This window comes from Oreochromis niloticus, linkage group LG11, assembly GCF_001858045.2.
Source record: "Oreochromis niloticus isolate F11D_XX linkage group LG11, O_niloticus_UMD_NMBU, whole genome shotgun sequence".
Lineage (NCBI taxonomy): Eukaryota > Metazoa > Chordata > Actinopteri > Cichliformes > Cichlidae > Oreochromis > Oreochromis niloticus.
The window spans coordinates 18,723,409-18,743,967 of NC_031976.2; the positions used below are offsets into that span (position 1 = coordinate 18,723,409).

Sequence of the window (20,559 nt, forward strand, 5' to 3'; positions counted from 1 at the left end):
AGTAATGACCATCTACTAAATAATATACTCCTTTCTTTATGCAGAAACCTAATGCTACACAAAGACCATGATAGAATTTAATTGCATATGCACTTTGGTAATGTATGTGAAAGTAAGCCGACTGTGCGCTTTGTATAGCAATGAGTCATGCAAGACATAAACTCTGCTACTATTTGCAAATTAACCTCCCTTCCTTCATAATCTCCTCCATTGTAGCACCTGGTCCTTAATGGTGAGAGAACAGTGGGTGAAACAGCTGTATAGATAATGAGAACATTATCCACACTAGCAACATTTGAGTGGAACAAAAAAAAAAGATTTTTCAAACTGCAATTTTCCCCCAGAGCCTTTTTTTTTTTTTAAATCGACTAGAAATAAGCTAGTTTAAAAAAATAAATGACTATATTACAATAAAGACAAATAATATTAAAAATAATTACTTGATAGTCTTATTTTTCTTTATTTAAACTACTGAATAAGCAAGTGTGATCAACAAAGTCCAACTTCTTTCATCTCAATGGGTTTCTACTGGGAGTGTACTGGAAACCAGAGACTATGTTACACGAAGATGTCCAAATTCACTGTTTCCCCATCTGTTTTTAAACATTAGTCTGACTCATTCATTTTCCATTCATGTGCAAGCAGCACGACCACAAGTTAAAAGCATTCAAACACCAGGTCCAGTCAGCTCTGTGCAGGCATCTCCTGCCTCATTACATTTTCACATTTAGCTAATGTCCTGACAATAAGTCAATGAAGCATAATGCTTGCATGCAAGAAAGTTATGGGGATATAGTGCGAGTTGTATCCGTGTTTGTGTGTATGTTTTGGCTTAGTTTCTACCCTCAGGCTCTGTATTCTTTAAATGTCAAAATGTCCAAAAGTCTGTTTTTTATGTGAAGCACTTAGATGGATTTGGCTGAAAACATCATCTTAAATGACTTGTTTTAGTGACTCCATATTCTTTTTTCTCTTTTAGTTATTTATTCTTGCTTGAATTTTGTAGAAAATGTGTTTCTGAGACTTAAATATATTTTAAATACAGAGTTTGTTTTTTTTTTAATTATTCCTGCAAATGTGAATACTGTTTTGCTCCTGTCAGGTTTAAATACTAAAAGGCTCTTGCTGTTCAGACACAGTTGCAGGTGCTTACGAATAAGTATATTCACAACTGAGGAGACTGAAACAACACCGAACCTATGCATTTTGTCTGCTCGACAGTAACTTCTGCCTCTTCTTTCTCCTCACCTCCACACCATATTAATCATCAATCAACACGTCTAGAATGTAAGAAAAAATAATTTACTTCAACAATCTAAACAGGACAAAACATACATTTTATCTGCAAACTCATGAGTCATTTAAGCATTTTACAAACACCATATCACCGCACCAGTGATGTCAAACTGTATGAAAAATTAACAGAATCATTAGGGGTTGTCAATTTTTAAACACAAAAGGTGTTGGGTTTCTGGATTATTTATCTAAAGAAAAATACTGAAGCCTGACCAGTATACAAGTATACATTAGCCTATCACAGATAAATCACTATCATTGTAAATGCTGGCAGGCCCCATTTGCCTCAGTTAAGGTCAGAGTTCTTGATGCTTTCTGAAAAGGAGAATGTTCATGCCTTGAAGCTCAAGGGCACTTGGGTTATGCAGCAGGACAATGTTCCAAAACACACCAGGTGTGGCCTAGTCAAAAGCCTGGACTCAAGTCAGATTGAGATGGGTTGTCATGACCTTAAGCAGGCTATCTGCACTAGAAAACTCCAGCATTATTCGCATCAGTATTGGCTCACCAATGCAGAAGAGTGGGGCAAAATTTCTCCACAGTGATGTGAAAGACTCACTGCTGGATTGTTATCACAAATGCTTGATTGCAGTTCTTGCCAACAAAAGGTGAAACTACCAGTTATTAGGTTTAGAGGGCAATTACTTTTTCAAATATGGCCAGGTAGATTTGGGTACCCTTTTTCTTTTAATAAATGAAATAATTTAAAAATTGCATTTTGCATTTACTCAGGTTGTCTTAGTCTAATATTAGAATTAGTTTGATCTGAAATTTTTAAAGTGTGACAGCCATCACATCATCTTTCTGCAGGCGTCATGTCAGTAACATGCTTTCTATATCTGCAAATTTGCAGGAGCCTGTGTCCGAGTGGTGTGTATGTCATAACAAAGTGTAAGGCACCGTGCATAAGTCTACACAATTTGTTGTTTCTGCATATTTGATGTTAAAGCATCTAGTGCATTCAAGTGCACTAGAAAGAATAACAAAAACTACTACTACTAATTTCAGAATATTGTTCAGTCACCCCTTTAAGATAAGCCGATTTGGTCAAATGTGGTAATTAACACTTTTTTTTTCTTTTTTCACACATTACATAAACTACTCAAACTCATCTTTAAGACCCTTCTTAAGTGAACCACTGCTTGCACAGCTTTGCTGAGAGTGTTATAAACACTGGAGTCGGTGCATACTTCGTTGGACAAGTTATGTGATGCCACAATTTCTAAATAGCCAAAAGCATGTATTTTTTTCCTTTCTGTTCCATTAAAAATTTCAGATAGTAGCTCATCTGGCAAAATGCAACCTTAACCTTGAGAACTATTTGGAGTAGATGTTCATTGTGTGCAAGTTTTATTAAAATTTGGCCAGTAGTAGAAGGAGTAACAATTCTTGTGAACTGCAGACAGATGGATGTCTTGCCATGGGATATTATGCTCATTGGTCCTTTGGCCAGATGAGATATAATGTAGATAGTACAGTTAATATTTCTGAGATCAGTATATACTGATAAGTTGGGCTTCAGCATTTCTGTCACTTAAAGTACTTTTGGAAATCCAACAGATTTGTTTTTTGACTGTAAAGAATGTATCCAAAACTCAAAGGAAGTAGTTCAGTCTGGGCACATCTTATTATTTAGCCTTAGATGTTGTCACTTTGTAACTTCAACATCAAATATGAAATCCTCTGGAAGTGTCTCAGTTGGGATGCTCTTCAGCTGCTCATCGTAGCTGCGGAGAGTCCAAAGTTTTTCGAGTTCATACACTTCTCTAGTCTCTGGCAGCATGAAATGAACAACCATATTACCTGAGACACAGAAAAACAAATACTAGTAACTTTTATAGATGGTAAATGTAATGGATAGGAATTGTTAAACAAATAATAAGGATATACATACCAAAGTCAATACAGATCCAATCTTCTGCATCTTTCCCTTCAATCTTGACATTTGGATCTTCATCTTTCTTCAGAAACTTGTACTGGAGTAAAAGCATCATTTGTATGAGTTTAAAGAACAAATATATTTGGCATGCAACATGTAACAAAGAATAAACAGAGGTAAGTTACCACTTTAATGGCATAAAGTGCCATTGCGCGCAAGTGCCTTGGTGACACACCGCTGACGACAATGAAGTACTCAGCGTATTTGATTTGCTCTGGTACTTTAATCACACAGAGGTCCACTGCATTTTCCTGACGCAGAAGAGACACCAGCACATCAAGACTGAAAGTCTCTAAGGATCCTTGACAAAAAGAAAAGAAAATAGTAAAGCAGTGTGAGCATGTCAGCAGCACAGGGATCCTACTTTCTTTGAGTCACTGCAAAGCAGTTTGGAAAAAGACATTTTACTGAAACATATTGGTACTTTGAACATGAGTCACCCACAATGAAATGGCAAAACTGCATTTACCTGGGTAACTAATTAGTATTTTCCAGTAATTTTATACAGAGTTGGTCCTGGTGAGGAACTTTACATTGGTGTTGGTTGAAATCATTGAATAAAAAGAAATTAGATATAATCAAAGGTTGTTTATTTGATATATGAATGCAAATACCCTCCAAATTGTCTAGCACATTTGCATGTCCTTTAATACTAGTTTTTAAGTGTTACATGTGTAATTCTATACTTCTATGACTATAATTATTTTTCTTCATCTTCTTCATTACTTCCTCTTGTCAATATGTGAAGGTGTGGAGTTTGTCAGAAAAATTGTGCAGTGTCTGCAACATTACAAAACCTGAGTAATACATCAGCAAATGTAAACATTACATTACTTTTTAATTATTTATAAATTCTGTATATCCCGTGGACATGATCAACAGGCTGCAGGTTTGTGCAGCCTGTTGCATGCTGTAGTGTTCATAACAGTAAATGACACACATCTGACTCTGATTTGGCTTATATGAAACACAACAGCATAAATGACAAGTAGTTTTATATTTAATGCGCAATCATATGTCAGATTTAAAAATATTTAATATATTTATCAGAGTTTAATTGTTTTCAATGAAACTGCACACATTTGATGTGAACCATCTAAACCGTGTGAATCATCTTTTCCAGTATCCCAACTGTCTATTTTCCTTTGTCTTATCTGTAAGTAAGTAGTAGATATTTACATTCTTTCATCCTTCATGAAATCCCAGTGTTTACTATTACCTGCCAATTAATTACTGGCATAAAAATAATAAGCATATTAAGCGAGAATTTAGGCAACTGCCGTCATATTGGCAGTTTTGTCCGAAATAAGAAGCAGGACTTTGCTTTTGTGCTTCCAACTCACAACCTGAAGATACACCATAAAACCTATTCATGTATCACACTTTCAAGATCAAACGTCGCGTAACCGTGAAACGTCAAGAAATTCAATTATATTACACATGATAAAGCAAGCAAGCGAATGCTCTTGAAACCTTAACACCTCTATCACACTTTAAGTACTTACTGCGACTTAGGGAGCTGTTTTCGCTGCTATTATCGTCCAGCTCATGTGAATCATCTTCAATCACGCCATTACTCTCTGAATTTCGGCTCTCTTCGCTTTCCGAATAACATCTTTTTATGTCAAAGTGCCCGGTGAAGGACGCTGCGTGATGCGAGTGTTGACATGAGGTCAGATTTGCTGTAAAATGTTGAGGCACAGACAGGCTAATGCACCGAGCTTTGGAGATTGAACAAACGCTTCCAAAAGCTTCTGTTCGCGTTAGTAAAACACTACTTCTCAACACCGAGGACAGCACTTTCCGCGAGTGACAGAGTAAATTCATGGTCTTCACCTGCCTAACATTACAGTATCATGGAAACAGCTATCCACGAGTTTACAGAGCTAAAAACAGGAAGTGTTTCATGTCTTCGGCTTTTGATTGGCTCTTAATGCATTTTTGTTGGCTTTAAGGTCGTGATTGTGGAGAAAAAAATATAGAGCTCCCCCTATCGGCAGCCAAACCTACATGGAAGGTTAGTCCATTGCCCTGTGATTTACTTTGGCTTGACTGATGAGACCACTTTAAACATGTGAAACATGCTTGGAAATCACATTTTAATGATGTAATTGTTTTTTTTAAAGCCTATTAACAGTTATTAAATCAATCACAACGTTTCATTTTAAACACCTGACTTATATTGTGGAACCAAATGGCAATTGTGATTTTATTTATTGCACATTTCATTCTGCAGAATGACACAAATGTACACACAGGTGTTAAGTGAAGGCCTGTGAGAGTAAAAACGATTGAGTCTTGACCTGCTACCTGCTGACCTGCTCAGGTCAGCAGGTAGCTTGTCACCACCGTGACTGAAAGCACTTTCAGCACACTTGGATCTAATTCTGTGAATAGTTACAAGATCTACATCTGATGACCTGAGCGCAATATAAACTAAAAGAGGGATTTTAAAGGTAATTCTGTATTGAACTGGAGCCAATGAAGTGACTCCAACACTTGGATATGCTCAAGTTTCCACATACTGTATGCATAAGGACTCTGCCTGCTGCATTCTGAATGAGCTGAATTTGAAGTTGATGATGCAAATTGATGCACTGATGCAAATTGAGCATTCAAATAGTCTAACCTGCGTGATATGAATGCATGGACCAATTTCTCACAGTCAGGTTGAGGTAAAAAATTCCTCATTTTGAATATGCACTTTAAAGTGATAGAAAGCCCTTCTAGTGAACAAACCAGTTATCAAACCAGACTTACTGTGTTTCAGAGAAATGGATGATAAACATGAACAAATGTTCTCTGACCTTTTTGACCAACAACAAATATTTGTCTCGTCTCTGTTCAGTTTTAAAAATATGTTGAAAATGATGACAGCAGATACTATGATCATTTATTGCTCCATTCATTTGCAAACAAGGGTTAGATTATTGGAGGAAAATGATAACTACGACTGTGTATCATCTGCATAGGATATTTTATGCTGGACCATGTAAAAGCTAAAGAGTAATAGTCCTCAGACAACTCAGGAACTCCTGATTTAATTTTTTATATTTGTCCAGATCTAAAAACCACTAAATGAAGCATACACACTTCCTTCTTTAAGATATGATGAAAACCTGACCCATAAACCAGCTGACCCATCAGGGAATGGACACAGGAACTCTGGAGATGTCTTGTGATGTTTGATTGTTCTTGTATATCCAGTGGATGTGCAATTGCATTAAGATGTGCAGACTTTGCAGGTGGCATCAACAGCTTGGTCTATTCTTCTGAGCAAGTCTCAAATGAAGTGTATTGTCCCGCCCTGCCGTCTGGAGGTGCCTTTGTAGTGGATGTGAGCATCACTGTTTTGGTGAGTGGTGTGCGTCACAATCATATCCACATGAATGCCAGGACTCAAGGTTTTCCAGAAGAACATTTAATTGTAGATATTCACTTCACCTGCCATATTTTATTGTTGCATCTCATCAGATGAGATGTTGCAGCTCTTAAATTGGAGTTGTTGTCATATATTCATTATTTCCTTAATTTCAAGCTCGGTTTCCAGCAACATTTAAATCACTCTGGCTTTTTATTTTGTATTTACTTTCTTCAAAGCCTCTGCTACTTTGATGAACTGTCTGTCTGCTTTTTTATTTGTAAGGTAAGACTGGCATGGTTGTGTATATAAGAAAACAAAGCTGTTACTTACTAATGCACTGTTTGTTGAAGCTTTTGTTTATTATAATCATAATTGTGTGCCGTCAACATTTTGTCTAGCAGCTGGATGACAGTCACAACAGTACTATTGTCTGCTGTATCAGAAGGGCAAGTAAAAAAAAAATGCACCTCTTAAATGTTGTCAGAAAGAAAAGTATAAAATTCATTATTTGCATTTATTTTGGTAGGAAACTGTGACAGAAGAATGCTACTGTTTTATAAAATCAACACCTCTGGCCTGAACAACCCCTGATATATAAAATGCATCGATTATAAAACCTTTATGCTATAAATCTGTAAAAAGTTCATCTGAGGTATAATCTCCTTGGTCAGAACACAGTCATTAAAATGACAAATTCAAGCATATAGTCAAAACACTCTTGTACTTGTACAGAGTAAAGCAGTGCATGTTTTTTTGTGCATTTTTACTGTTGTTTGAATGAGTCCTCATTCATCAGCAGAGTCTGAGTCCATAACTACATTCAGTTTCAGTCCCACAGGAATATGGTCTGTAAGCCCAGCCAGTTGAGTTACAAAGGTCACCTCTTCAATTTCCTAAATGGAAAAAAAGATTTTATGCATTTTGTAATGATAAATTATTCTTCTAAATGAGGAAGATGTCAGTAGTTCTGCAATTTGCAAATATTTTCTGAATGATCTACAGATATAAACATTTCAAACACAAATGAGCAAATGAAAAGACTGGGGACTGAACACAGGGAAATAAGAGAGGCACATACTGTTCGGCACTGCTTCGAAATGGAGCTTTCGCGGTACAGGATATAGTCGATCCGTCGTCCGATCCACGGCTGGTCAGTTTCAGGGTACACCAACGGAGAGTCCGCCTTAGGTACAGGACGAGCGATATACCTCTTTCTCAGATCCTCACTCTCCAAAGTCCTACAAGAACATGAAAAAAAAAGGGTAGGTTGCTGTAACCATAAACAGTGTGTAAGGAGTTCTTATCAGAAATTTAGTTTTCCTGAAAACAACAAAGTGGCGAGAGTACCTCTGTAGATTTTCTGGGGTGTTTACATCTTTTTCATACAATGTGGGCTGTTCCAGCAGAGTACCTTCAAAAACAAAACATAAAAATTCTCTAATCTTTGTTGAAATTTGTCATATAGTCAAACTATGAAGTGCTACAGGGAATAAATAGTACAAACCGGTGACCCAGGGCTTCTCCTTTCCAGGTCCGGCCCTGCAAGGGTCTTTGTATTCCTCAAAAACAGAGTGATTCTGTTCCTGACAATCATCTAGATGAATACATTTTAAAAACTGGTTAAAAACACGATATTAACAAAAAGGAAAAACATTAACAGAATAAGGTCTTGCATGAGACAGCAACACACCAGGTGAGCAGTTGTCAAAGTTGAAATCTCCACAGAGCACATCAAAAACAACATCCTCATCAGGTAGTTTGTGGGCAGCTTGAAATTCCGCGATCCACTTAGTTACCATGTTTAACTGGATACAACGAATTTCCCCTTCACCTGAAATAGGATTACACAGAGGGTCTCCTAAACACAACTAAAAATGTATTTTTTATTTTTTTTTTAAATATGAAAAGATTTTATAATTTGTTTAATCAACCCAAATCAGAAATTGGGACCTACCCTCTGGTGCATGAAGGTGTGTGCAGTTAAAATAGCCAACCACTCTCTTCTGTTTCTGGTTCTGCCCGATAAGCACCTGGGAATTTAAAAAAAACAAAAACAATCATGGCATCATATTTTCTGTTTATTCATACTGAAACAAAAACCCACGTATTAATCCTATTTTACATAAAAGCAACAAATTCCAATAAAATCAACACTCCATACCTCACTAAAAAATGTCTGTAACTTCATAAGATGACCCTCCTTATTATGCACTTTATCCGCTTTTATATATCACATATTTCCACATCATAAAGTTAACTAATGGACCAAAACTGACTTCTAAACTTTTTGCAGTGTGATGAATTTTGCTCACAGTTTCAGTTCTTTATCTCAGATCAGCTAAGCTCTGAAAAAAATTTCCACTTCCTGTGCATAAATATGAAAATATACTTCTAAAATTAAACTGTGAACACAATTTATCCCTATATGATGATGCTCAAACATCCAAAACTAGCAGATCTGAAGATTTTAAAAACATAAACAAAAAAAAAAAGGAAAAAAAAGAAAGACAGATTAAAGAGGGGGACTTTAAGCAATGCACCTTAACAGAAAGCAGACCCTTGGCAGCCAGTGCATCCTCGCCTCGGCCGTTTGGAAAGCAGTGGTACTGGGCCTCGAGGACAGGGAATCGGCTGGCGAGGAAGAGGCCACTGTTGAAGAACTTAAAAGAAGAACATCTGCATGGTGGCTGGCATGCATACACACCTATATCATACAGTATGTGTCCAAATTCAAGCTTCAATATATTGGTGAGCTTCCGTGCAGCCCTCTTATCAAACACTTCTTCAAGGCACAGTATGTCAACGTTGGCTGGAAACAGTGGAGATATCTCCCAGGGTACATCATTCTGCTGGCGGAGTCCCTGAGAGCTGAAAGCTCGGGGATTTTGCTGACTCGATTGATCCTGCTGATTAGAGTTACGGTTGGAATTGAGGAGGGGAAAGGTGGACTCATTCAAAGGCTCTTCTGTATCATCACTGGTTACACAATCTATGTTAGAATTTAGATTTAGATCATGCATTTCAGCTGGGTCAGGATGTTGACTTACTGTAGCCCCGTATGTAGGTGAGTTCACTGTGGGAAGAATGCTGCTGGAGGGGCTGAGAGTACCACAGCTGCTGGGGGAGTCAACTAATATGCGGATATTAGGGCGAGATATGCCCCCCACAATGCATTGGCCAATAGCAGTTGCCCTATGTTGAGTGTTAGCCAAGTTGTTAAAGCGAGCCAGGCTGTCAGGCAGCAGACAAAGGTTGGCTGAAGCAAAGACAAATGACGCCTTACCCGTCAGCTCAAAGCCCTTGTTTGTTGCCTTCTCTGGTAAGAATGGCATCTCTCTGTGGTAGCTAAATGGCCTGCGGCAGGCCTGAAGAGGTGCCCAAAGCAGAAAGCCGAGAAAAGCAAAAGGGGCTGTAGCGAGAAAAAGAATAAAGAAGGTAATGGAGCCAAAAAAGACCTCGAGGGGGCGAAGATAGCATTCCTGCTCCAGCCGCTGACTTTGCTCCAGAGTGGTGGACTTGCACACAGCAATGAGGCGATCAAGAAACCAGAAACATGGCACAATAAAAGCCCATCCCACAGCATGGATGCCCGCAACAAAGCCATTAGGAAAGGCAGAAGCCTGCAGGGCCATGCTGCTGTACCGTCTCTAAACAACAATCAAGTTGAATAACGTCAGAGCTTCTTGGCCTGGCCTCATTCCTGTGCAGCGTCTCCTCTTCATGGGATCCACTGGACACTGAAACAAGGAAAAGGAAATAGCCGTTCTCATGGAATAACCTGCTCTTCAACTTCATGCCCATACATGCATTTCTGGAAAGCATGAAGCAACTGGCATCTGTACAGAACTGAAGGCAGTATAATCAAATGCACAGGAAACAGCAGACCAGCTTACTCATTGTTTGCACAATGCATAATGATTGCTTTTAAAAGAACAGAAACAGCCTTGACATTATCCAGCTGTCACCATCTGTAGAGTTTTTATTTAACTAAAGGTAAGGTAAGGCTTCAGTGAAAATTTGCCTTGAGCACCACACCTTTGTGTCTTTACAGATCTAACATACCATCTAAGGCCCATGAGTTTATGTAAAGTAAAACAGTACAAATGCTTGTCTTGTTCGAACCTTGTACTGCTGCTTTTTGTCGTTTGAAAAGCACATATCTGATATTATACATATTATACACAATTATATCAATCAAAGGCGAGCATATTCTCTATCAGGGCGTTAACTGTAGCAATATGAGCTGGTGATGCAATAAATTCACAGTGAAAATCCAGATCATACTACAAACACTGCTTAACAATGGATCTCCAGGGTGGTGCGTTCAAAGGTTGAGGACCATTTCTGACTTTCGGTTGACATTACAAAAGCACAATAAAACACGGAACAAAACTAAGTTACACAAACACAGGCTAACGTAACTTAAATCATCATCTAGCCTCTTAATCAGCAAGAGATCTCTGTGCCACTGCTCGTAACATACTCGTACAGGTAAATGGTAAATGTAGCTGAATGACACGTTCTCTCTTCATCGGCCATCTGCAGGTAAGCTTAAGCTAACAGTTTCACTTCTCAAATTCATACTTTTGAATTCACACAATCTTTTTCTCAGTAAATGCTGACACTTCTCTTTACACATCGTTTATTATTATACACCCTTGATGTTGCGTTGATAGCTTAAAACACGTGGAAGTCACACGTCTACTTACCTTAGCATGTAAGCTGACACAGTCCGTCTGATGAATCCACACAACGAGCATCCGGTTGAAGTGTTTATTTCATTTCTTTGTATTGTTCGCACATGCTAGGTAGAAAACACGTACGGTCTAGCTTCAAAGCAGATAACAACATTAGTAAAGCAGTCCTTTTGAACATACATAAAACCATATTGCTCTTATTGCTCGGAGTGTGTCACGTTATTAAGCCACACCCCTACAGCGTTGTCATGGTGTCTGCCCCGTGTGGCACGTGACCCCACCTGGGGCGACCTACAGCTACTCCTGTTCGCCAAATGAAAAACTGCGTTGAATTTGATATTTCTAAGTCACTATGCTGTTTATTTTGTTGTTTTTTCTTGAATTGTTTTGAGTATATTTACTTATTGTTAGTGACGTAAATATGACTTAACGTAATAAATTAAACTTTCCGATAATAACAGTAAAATAATAAAGTCCCAACTGTCCTGCTTCAATTTCAGTTTTTAAAAATGCATAGCACATACAGTACTGTGCAAAAGTCTTGTGTCAACCCTCATTTCTTTATATTTAACGATACAGCCAAAAAATATATATGCAGATATTAATGGAAATATTGTGTATGGGGGGGGCAGAGTTTGTATGTTTTTACGAGCTTGAAAGTCAGTTTCTGGATGTTCATCTGCTGTAGATATATTTTAGACCCACCACTTATCCTTTTTTCACCTAAACTTATCCAATTTCCTCTTATTTATTCACTTATTTATTTATTTATTAGGGACGCACTGCACAACATGGTAACAACAGCTCTTTGTAAATCACCTTTTAGGTGCAGCAACACTATTTTATGTCAAACTGTGTTGTCTTACGTGGTTTAACCGACAAGCAAACAAATAAATTCGTCTGACATTATCAGGCTGAGGAAGTAGCCAATGTGCAAAGAAAAACTTTGATAGATCCTTAGAAATCCTGAAGAGCTATTTCTCAGGACTATTTAAAAATGACAAGAACGTCACTGCAAGCAAAAATGAGGGGTGCCTTGAGACTTTAGAAAAGTACTGTATAATAACAGATTACTTCACATGTGAAACAAAGCGAGGAAACAGAACTCCAGATTGCATTAGACCCATATTTTCCATTTTGTAGTATCACCTCTTTAAAGTTAGGTCCACGAAAACTTCCTGATGCTGTATCTCATGATCCCCGATGTTGGGGTCCCCACTGCACAGAATATTGGCTGAAATCAAATTACTGTTAAGACATCTGTCATCAAGCTGTGCTTCTTATTTGTGTATGACAGTTTTAAAACTCCTGGATACTTCATCGTTTTTATGGTTAAATAAAGCTGGCTGATTGGTGTTGCTGAAATGACTAAACACATGTGCAATTGTGAGTTTCATCTTTATGTTTCTCTCTATCAAATGGCAGACATTTTTCATTAAGCACAAAATCATAGACACACATTATTTACTATGTCGAATCATTTATTCCAGCTTCAGGATGGTGCAAAGCCAAATTTGGATCTGGAGCTACCAAAAAAGAAGCGGCTTTCTGTCCATTTCTGCCATCATGCAGAGGCAAGTGAGCACAACCAGCAGGTCCTTGTGAAGCTTTCTAGGTGCAGTGGTCATTATCACCTTCTTCAGGAAGTCTGGATTATTGTAGTCCATTCCCTGTGTGCTGTGTTGACTTGACCTTTCCGTTAGGATCCCGTAGCTGTTGACAATGAACTCAGTAAAAGGAGGGTGAAGTGCTTCTTTATACCCAAGCTGGCTCAGCCTTTCCATAAGCTCTGCATGCCTCTGAGTGAGATGAAGCTGATAGCCTTGATCCACCTTCCCTGTCAGTGGATGCGTGCTAACCTGTAATGAGTAAATAAAAGGTGAATATGAGCACTGCCATATTAAACAGGAAACTCCTCAACAGACACATTTGTACTAATTAAATTGAGCTCCTCATTATATCATTGTGAGAATTCTTACCTCTATGATCTTGTTTGGTATATTGGCCATTATGAAACCGTAGAGCCTCGTGTGACCCTGGAAGATGTAGGAGAGAATTCTCCTATCCAGCTGATAGCAAATCTCTCCAAGAAGCCTGTCTGGGGCTGAAACTAGATAATCAAAATGAATTCTTTCTTTCTTTCTTTTTTAAAGTGTCAACAGTGCAATTACAGCTCAAAAATTTTCTGCATTTGAAGTAACAATCACCCTTGCTGTCAAGAGGAACATCAGTGTTGGGGCTCTGACGCTCTGCTGTCTCATCTGCGTCTGTGTGCAGAGAGCTTTGGATGAAAGAATTGAAGTCGATGGGAGACGAAGATCGATGTTCCCATTTGGGTTTGGTTTGTTGCAAGTCTTTTCTGAATTGTTTCTCATCAAAGGTGCTCTGCCACTGAGTTAATGGTTCTGTTCCTGAGGTGGAGCAAACTGATAAAAAACAACGTCCTTGTTATTTGTCATTAATAACAAGGAGAAAATCAGAGGTATGCGCACAGTGAAAGTTACAGGCTTCTAATAAACCAGTGATTATTGCAAAAGCCTTTCTTTGATTGTAGCTCCAGAGTGGAGGCGTGACCCCATCACACTTGTTTCAGTCCTTCTGAGCTGGTTGACCCCATGGCATAGACCTGATTTTAAAGTATGGATTAACCAAAGGATTATTGTGGTGTAGGTCCTCACTATACTTCTGATCCTTCAGTACCCTTTCAAGGCTGCCAAAGGGCACTGAGCTTCTGCATTTAGAGAGTGTGTGTCTGTAATGATATTCCTCCCAAAATGTCCCATTTTATAACCCAATTTGACTTAAATGACCCCTTTTATCTCTCTAGTACTTTATATTATCGTACTGTATTTGAACCCCTCTTTTTTAACCACAGCCTGAAAAGCATGTTGCTCGTAAGAACAACAAATACGCCTCTATACATTAAATTAAATTAAATAAAAGTAATTGTCATTATGCTGTACATGCATTTACCAAGGATCTATTAGCCTTTGTACGCTCACATTGGCCTGTTTCAAAGAACAGGCCAATGCCATTCAAAAAATAAACTCGAAAGTTACTTTAATGTACACTGAAAATAATATTTATTAGTCATTAATACAGAGAGATTGAGGACAAAGTGATTGAAAACACAGCATTTCTTTCTTTAAAATAGCCTGGGTCCATTTATTCTACTACGAAGTGTTGTTTTTTTAAAATGCTGGATCTACATATTAAGAACGATTAATAAAATTCTACCACAGAAAAAATATATTTATAAATGCTTACACTTTACTATACATCACATAGACATAACATTACTTGTTTAAAGAAGTAAAAAATATAGATTTCTAAGCAAAACCAGCCAGAAGTCAACACTGATGCCACCACAGATGCCACCTAGTGGCAAAGAAAACCACAATACCTGTTAATTCCTCCAGAGTGTCTTTGTTGAAGCTCTGCATCCTAGCTCTGAGGTCTATGTTTTCTTTGACCAGACCTGATATCGACTTCAGCTGATCATTTTCCTGCCTGAGCTGGTCATTTTTTAACCGCAAGGCCACAACGGTTTGCTCCAGATCCATTGTCTCAGTTTCACAGCCACAAAATGCCCCCAAAACAAAACTGTATCAATTCAAATGACAACAGAACTCTGGCAACAGTTGACTTTGACAGGAGAGAGAGAGAGTGAGAGAGAGAGAGAGAGAGAGAGAGAGAGAGAGAGAGAGAGAGAATGAATATCAAGATTTTAAAACTTTCCTCAATACATGAAAGAATGACCATTAAATCATCTCTTTTTAAAAGGTTTCATCAGTGGATGAATCTTGCCTGGCTATCATGGAGTCGCATACATTTATATTTAAGTTTGGCTGCTGTTACGGTTTCATCTACTGCACATTTTAGCCCTTCTTATTTCTGCTGGTTTTTTAGGTTAAGCATTAAAGATTCACTTTTGATCCCGGCAAACAAAAATTTGACAAAACAATCCCAAAGTCCACATGCTAATGAGACTAGATATCAACAAAGCACTCTTCTGGCTAATTAAAACTCCTCCTGGTAAAAAAACACCAAAACAAAAAGAAAAAAAACCTTGGGATCATTTTGACAAACCTTTGTCCTTTTTAATGGTTTTGTTTGGCATAGAATACAATTTTCTAAACCAAAATACAAGTTTTGTACATATACTGCAGAAAACTGTAGCAATCTCTAAGCTGGAGGCTATGTGGTCCTACTTACACTACATAGCGTCATACAAAAACTACATTTACTGGGTGAAGCAAAAGCAATCTTCAACTATGTAATGAACACATACTACAAAGCAAAGCAAAAATCAACATTATAAGAATTCGCTTCCGTTTTTGAACTGAAAACAGTTTTTATTGTCGCTCCCTTTGCTCAGCCTCCTCTGGCTCTGCCAATGATGGCGAGAATGTAGAGGAAGATGTTGATGATGTCTGTGTACAGGTTTAGAGCAGCAAAGACGTATTCCTCGGGACTCAGGGCCAGTTCCTTGTTGCCAAGAAGCATCTGAGTGTCCACGGCCAAGAACTGCAACACACAAATTTAATACAGTCAAAGATTTTCACCAATAAATAAAAAAAAACATAAAAATCATAAATAAAGATCTGACTTCTATTCATGTGGTGCAACATTAGTTCCAGTTCCCATTATCCAAATTACAGTTAGCACTACTATCAAGCTACGGAGATAGGTTGGTTTCATTTTGCTTGTCCAGATGAACATTCAAATAACCTTTAAAGCTTCAATAATGTGCCTCTGCGAAACCACCACTGTTATTCACTACATTCACTTTCACTTTATTCCCTTTCCGACCAGACTTAACATGCCATTTGTTTCAATGTACACTCACCAGTCACGTCACTGGGTATACCGGTTTAACTGCTTGTTAAAGCAAATATTTAATTAGCCAATAACAAGGCAGGAATATGTAGCTACAGCTAAAATGAGCACCAGAATGGGTGGAACCTTGGCAGATGGGCTACAGCAGCAGAAGACCACACTGGGTGCCACTCCTGCAGCTAAGGCTACAATTCACACAGGGTCACCAAAGTTGGACAACAGAAGACTGCAAATACATTGCCTGGTCTGATGAGTCTCAATTTCTGCTGTGACGTTCAGATGCAAGGTCAGAATTTGGTGTAAATTATACAAAAGCATGGATCCATCTTGCCATGTAGAATTAGAGGAGTTCTAAATGCCAAAACGGGGTCTAGCCTGGTACAGCTAACAGTGTCTGGTGAGTGTAGTCCTTTAATTATTAAAAAGCTGTTCTGTGATGGTAATGTTTCTGAAAACAAACACTGCTGTCACACCGAATGTTTACAACTTTAATGCTGCCTGGGGTGCTGTGGCAAGTCTGGGTTGAAGACAGGTGTTTCGTAAAGTCTTGTCTTGTTAATTTCTCTCTTCCTCATTTTCTGTGGCTGTCTGCTCCTTCTTATAACCACTGACCAGACTTCTGTGAAAAGCATCTGTATGAAATCCGGCCACAAGGTACATCAATAAACCCTGAACTCTAAAGAAAAGACCCTAAACAAATGTCAGCTGAGCATTACTGTTGTTTTGATGTGTGAACAATTTAGATTAGGGTACAGCATTACAAAATAACGGCACAAAGACAAAATTTCGCACAAAATCCGACCTAGCAGTAGTGACGAGTTTGTTTAAGGACTTACACAGGTGAAGAGTAATGCTCCCAGTCCAGCATAGACAATATGCAGGATTTTGTCACGGATGAAGATGCAGAGCAAGCCAAAGATGATCAAGACAATTAAACAGACGAAGAGTACCCCGTAACAGGAAGTAAAGTCATACTTGGTCTGTTGGAGGAAGAAAAACCTATGATTATTTACATATTGAAGCATGATTAACGCACTCGACATGTAGACCAGAGGCAGAGATGTACAGGTACAAACCTGCAGAGAGAAGATGACCACCGTGAAGCACACAATTGCTGTGATGCCCACAGCCATGATCACCGAATCGGTTTTATGGAAGCTGGCGATCATTCCCACCATGTAGGACATACTTAGAGTCAAAACGGACTGTAAACAAGACAAGCACAGTACATCAGTGGGCAGATAAATCACAGATGATTTTATAGTTACATCACTTTTTACCGTAAACCTCAAATACAAAATGTCGACACTTCAGGACAAAAGGTGCCTGACCACTTGACTTCTTATAAATTAACCAACTCATTTTTTGAAAGAAGGAATTACATAAGTGCAAGCAGGATTTCCTTCCCCAAAATCTACACAGTGATGAAAACACCCCCTGGCTTACCAGTGCAACAAGATTCCAAGGGTGTCTTCGACGAACATTTCCACAGCAGCTGATCACGCAAACGGACACAAAGAACACGATGTAAGACACCAAATACGTCCACATGTTCGCCACTACAAACACCTTGACCTGTTCCACAAAGGTGAAAACAGCCACGAATGCGAATGTCACCGTGAGCTGAGCGGTTAACACCAAGAATACCTGTAGGGAAAAGTGAACACAGATTTGTAAATAATAAACAAGGTGAATATCTTGTTTGTACTGAAGTACCTGTTTGACCCTACCAAGTAGGAAATATTAGTTTTAGTCATTTGTTTCAGCTTTGAGTAACATAACCCTGCTGATTATTTCAAAGATACTTGATGAAAATATTACAAATATACGTGGCTCAAAATAACTGAAGCATCTTCTTACCTTTCGTATAAACGCTCGTCGTATTGTCTTGTTATCCAATCCAAAATCAAACTCTTGATTCTCATGAAAAGCTGGTGGATCCTCATTATGGAAAACGTCTCCTGCAATGGCAATGACAAACTGAGAACAAAGTTAAAAGAAAAAAAATAAGTGGCAGTGTTTCAAACACCCACCTGCGACATTTTCATTAAAGCCATATGCTGGTGGAGGATATGAAGGATATGATGGGTTGGCGAATCCTGACTGTCCTTGGTTGGGGTTCACGGCCATTCCGAAATCTCCCGGGACACCGGGTGCAAACGCAGTCGGTGGAGGGAAGGGAAAGACACCAGCACCAGGTACGTGGCCCTCGAGCGTACTTGGACCCGGCACGTTCGTGCCAAAGGTAACGGGAAACGCTGGCTGCCCGGGGAGAGGTGGCTGAGATGCTCCCACCTCCACGGGAGTGTATTCAGTCTTCTCGGTAGTCATCTCCGCCTTAGATCAGGAGCAGATACCGTCCGGTGCGCAGGGATACGAGATAACCTCTGAAAAGCATAAAATACAAAGTGGAAGAACAAATATGCTACTTGACAGATAATGTTGGCAGCGAAGTATACACTACACACGCAGCGATACAGAAGTCACGTGGAAGCGGTTACTTCCGGTACCTATTGTTTTCCCACAAACACCAATATCTCAATTAAAACAAGCGTTTTGTAACCACTGTACATATTGTCAGTGCTTCTGCCGCTAGCACGAGTCCACATGTGGAGCTCACTTGACACCAGGATCGAAAAAACAGAATCGGCAACGTTTGAAACAGCCCGAGAATCGCGAGGTTTACGGGAAAAAAGAAATAGGCCACAAATCTCACGTTCTTCCACGAAACGACCTTTTAGCTCACGTATTCTGCACATCGCAGGCCCTTTGAATTAAAATAATACATGGGAATACATGCCATATTTCTGACAAAGAACGAATTAGCATGTGAGTTTTTTCTGTTAAATTGATTAACATAATAGACATGTTTTTCTAAAAAAAAAAAAAAAAAAAAAGGCAAGCGAAAGGAAGCAGAGATCAACAGTTATGATAGCTAAAGTCTCTAAATGCTACTCACAGTGCTGGGAAGAAATGTTTCAGTTCCAAATGGCTTCCCTTTGAATCATTTGTGGGTGTCGATTTGCAGGGTTTTTTTGAATTTTAAGGCACTGTGATTGCTAAAGAACGACTTCCTCCAAACGCGCACGACAGACGGAATGTGTGCGCTGCGTTCATGAAACATGGGAGAAATGGGACAGGTGATACCGATGTTGTCACCGTTTCCCGCAAGGATTTGCGAGCTTTTTCTTTCCGTAAAGAAAGAAAGTTTTCTGATAGGATGTGGCTATAATTTTTTTTTTTTAAATACGTCACATAAACACCAAAACTCGATATCAACTAAGCCATGTTTAAATTTATTTTAAATGAGTTACTTTGACCGACGTCAGGTCATGTTCGCTTAACTTTCACGTGATTAACCAGCATTTTTGTGAGAGAAGATTTCGCCTCCTTTCTCATTCGTATTCAACGTGTAGTGTGTGCGTAAATGCTTTAGCAAATCTTAAAATTAAAAACAAATCAAAGAACCTCCTTAAATAACTTAGATATGGCTTGAATGCATCAGGCCTGGCAGTGCCACTGACCTTCAGCTCCGCCCAACGTGTGGGTAAAACTGAAAGTAATGTGCTCAAAGGTCGATGTGAGGCAGGCGTTCGTGGGAAAACATAACCACAGAGCTCAAGGTGTCACGACTAAATGGTGTGCAATACTCACATTAACCAGCAGGTGTCAGGAGGCAGCAGCTTTGGTAAGAAAAACCGAGAGATATTAGAGAAAAATCGTTTATTGCTACACAAGAACGTATTTCTAAACAACTGTATAGGAACACTCCAAGACAGTTTAGTAAAGTCAAACAGGTTATATGAGTGTTTCACATTGTTGTAAAGCATCACAAACATGAAGCTGGGCAACAGTCTTGAGCCACCCCTCATTTCTTTATATTTTGTTCTAAAAAATCGGGTATTCTTGTCACTTTTAAAAAGTGGTCTTGAGCAGCAACTCCCAGGGATTTATGGACTTATTTCGAAGTTTTCCTTTGAAAATTTGTTGCTTTTTCACTCATTTTCAGTGCAGTGTACACGGGGGGTAACACGTTTGACATAAAATAGTATTTTTGCCCCAACAAGGTTATTCTCAAAGAGCAGTGTGTCCTTAAAAATCTGACGAAAGTGGACAAGGAGAAGACAAAGGAAGAAGTGACAAGCCTAAAAACTATCTTTAGCAGATGAACAGCATCTGAAGGTCATTTCCTTAAGAAATAGGGGGGAATAAATTCCAGCAAAGACCTGACACAGAACCTGGCCTATAAGCGGTTCCATCTGCTGTTCACTGAAGCCTCATCAGAAATGGTCTCAGAGGAAGGTGGCTGTCAAGACGCCATTCTTAAGGATTGTCAGCCCTGAACATGAGTGAGGACACATTTTATGGAGTGATGAATCCAAATGTGAAGTTTTTGGGTTCAAATCATCATCGGTATGAATGGA

General features: G+C 38.8%; 4 protein-coding genes across 7 annotated transcripts; all 4 read right to left on the reverse strand.

Moving 5' to 3' along the window:
• Positions 1 to 1,286: 1,286 nt before the first annotated feature.
• malsu1 (mitochondrial assembly of ribosomal large subunit 1) lies at positions 1,287 to 5,151 on the reverse strand. The gene is made up of 4 exons (XM_003454394.4): positions 4,741 to 5,151; positions 3,361 to 3,536; positions 3,191 to 3,272; positions 1,287 to 3,099 (listed from the first exon to the last, which is right to left on the reverse strand). The coding sequence occupies exons 1-4, from the start codon at positions 5,060 to 5,062 to the stop codon at positions 2,945 to 2,947; spliced, it is 735 nt and encodes a 244-aa protein (XP_003454442.1). The 5' UTR covers positions 5,063 to 5,151; the 3' UTR covers positions 1,287 to 2,944.
• Positions 5,152 to 6,936: 1,785 nt separating this feature from the next.
• smpd5 (sphingomyelin phosphodiesterase 5) lies at positions 6,937 to 11,553 on the reverse strand. 3 transcript variants are annotated; one of them, XM_005472430.3, is made up of 9 exons: positions 11,309 to 11,553; positions 9,647 to 10,336; positions 9,140 to 9,502; positions 8,554 to 8,629; positions 8,290 to 8,430; positions 8,104 to 8,193; positions 7,947 to 8,010; positions 7,678 to 7,837; positions 6,937 to 7,492 (listed from the first exon to the last, which is right to left on the reverse strand). In XM_005472430.3, exons 2-9 carry the CDS (start codon positions 10,229 to 10,231, stop codon positions 7,385 to 7,387), a joined length of 1,587 nt encoding a protein of 528 aa, XP_005472487.1. In that variant the 5' UTR covers positions 10,232 to 10,336; positions 11,309 to 11,553; the 3' UTR covers positions 6,937 to 7,384. The 3 variants fall into 3 exon arrangements, with proteins under 3 accessions (XP_005472487.1, XP_005472486.1, XP_003454443.1); XM_005472429.3 differs by having other exon boundaries at positions 9,140 to 9,505; positions 11,309 to 11,552; XM_003454395.4 differs by having other exon boundaries at positions 9,140 to 10,336.
• A 1,206-nt stretch (positions 11,554 to 12,759) lies between these two features.
• On the reverse strand, positions 12,760 to 14,887 carry LOC100708467 (speriolin-like protein). Of its 2 annotated transcripts, none has more exons than XM_003454441.4 (4): positions 14,700 to 14,887; positions 13,504 to 13,722; positions 13,276 to 13,400; positions 12,760 to 13,155 (listed from the first exon to the last, which is right to left on the reverse strand). In XM_003454441.4, the coding sequence occupies exons 1-4, from the start codon at positions 14,857 to 14,859 to the stop codon at positions 12,823 to 12,825; spliced, it is 837 nt and encodes a 278-aa protein (XP_003454489.1). In that variant the 5' UTR covers positions 14,860 to 14,887; the 3' UTR covers positions 12,760 to 12,822. The 2 variants fall into 2 exon arrangements, with proteins under 2 accessions (XP_003454489.1, XP_005472485.1); XM_005472428.3 differs by having other exon boundaries at positions 13,276 to 13,406.
• Positions 14,363 to 19,265, reverse strand: grinab (glutamate receptor, ionotropic, N-methyl D-aspartate-associated protein 1b (glutamate binding)). The gene is made up of 7 exons (XM_003454442.4): positions 19,095 to 19,265; positions 18,169 to 18,522; positions 17,996 to 18,096; positions 17,582 to 17,782; positions 17,212 to 17,340; positions 16,972 to 17,115; positions 14,363 to 15,823 (listed from the first exon to the last, which is right to left on the reverse strand). The coding sequence occupies exons 2-7, from the start codon at positions 18,464 to 18,466 to the stop codon at positions 15,671 to 15,673; spliced, it is 1,026 nt and encodes a 341-aa protein (XP_003454490.1). The 5' UTR covers positions 18,467 to 18,522; positions 19,095 to 19,265; the 3' UTR covers positions 14,363 to 15,670.
• Positions 19,266 to 20,559: the final 1,294 nt, after the last annotated feature.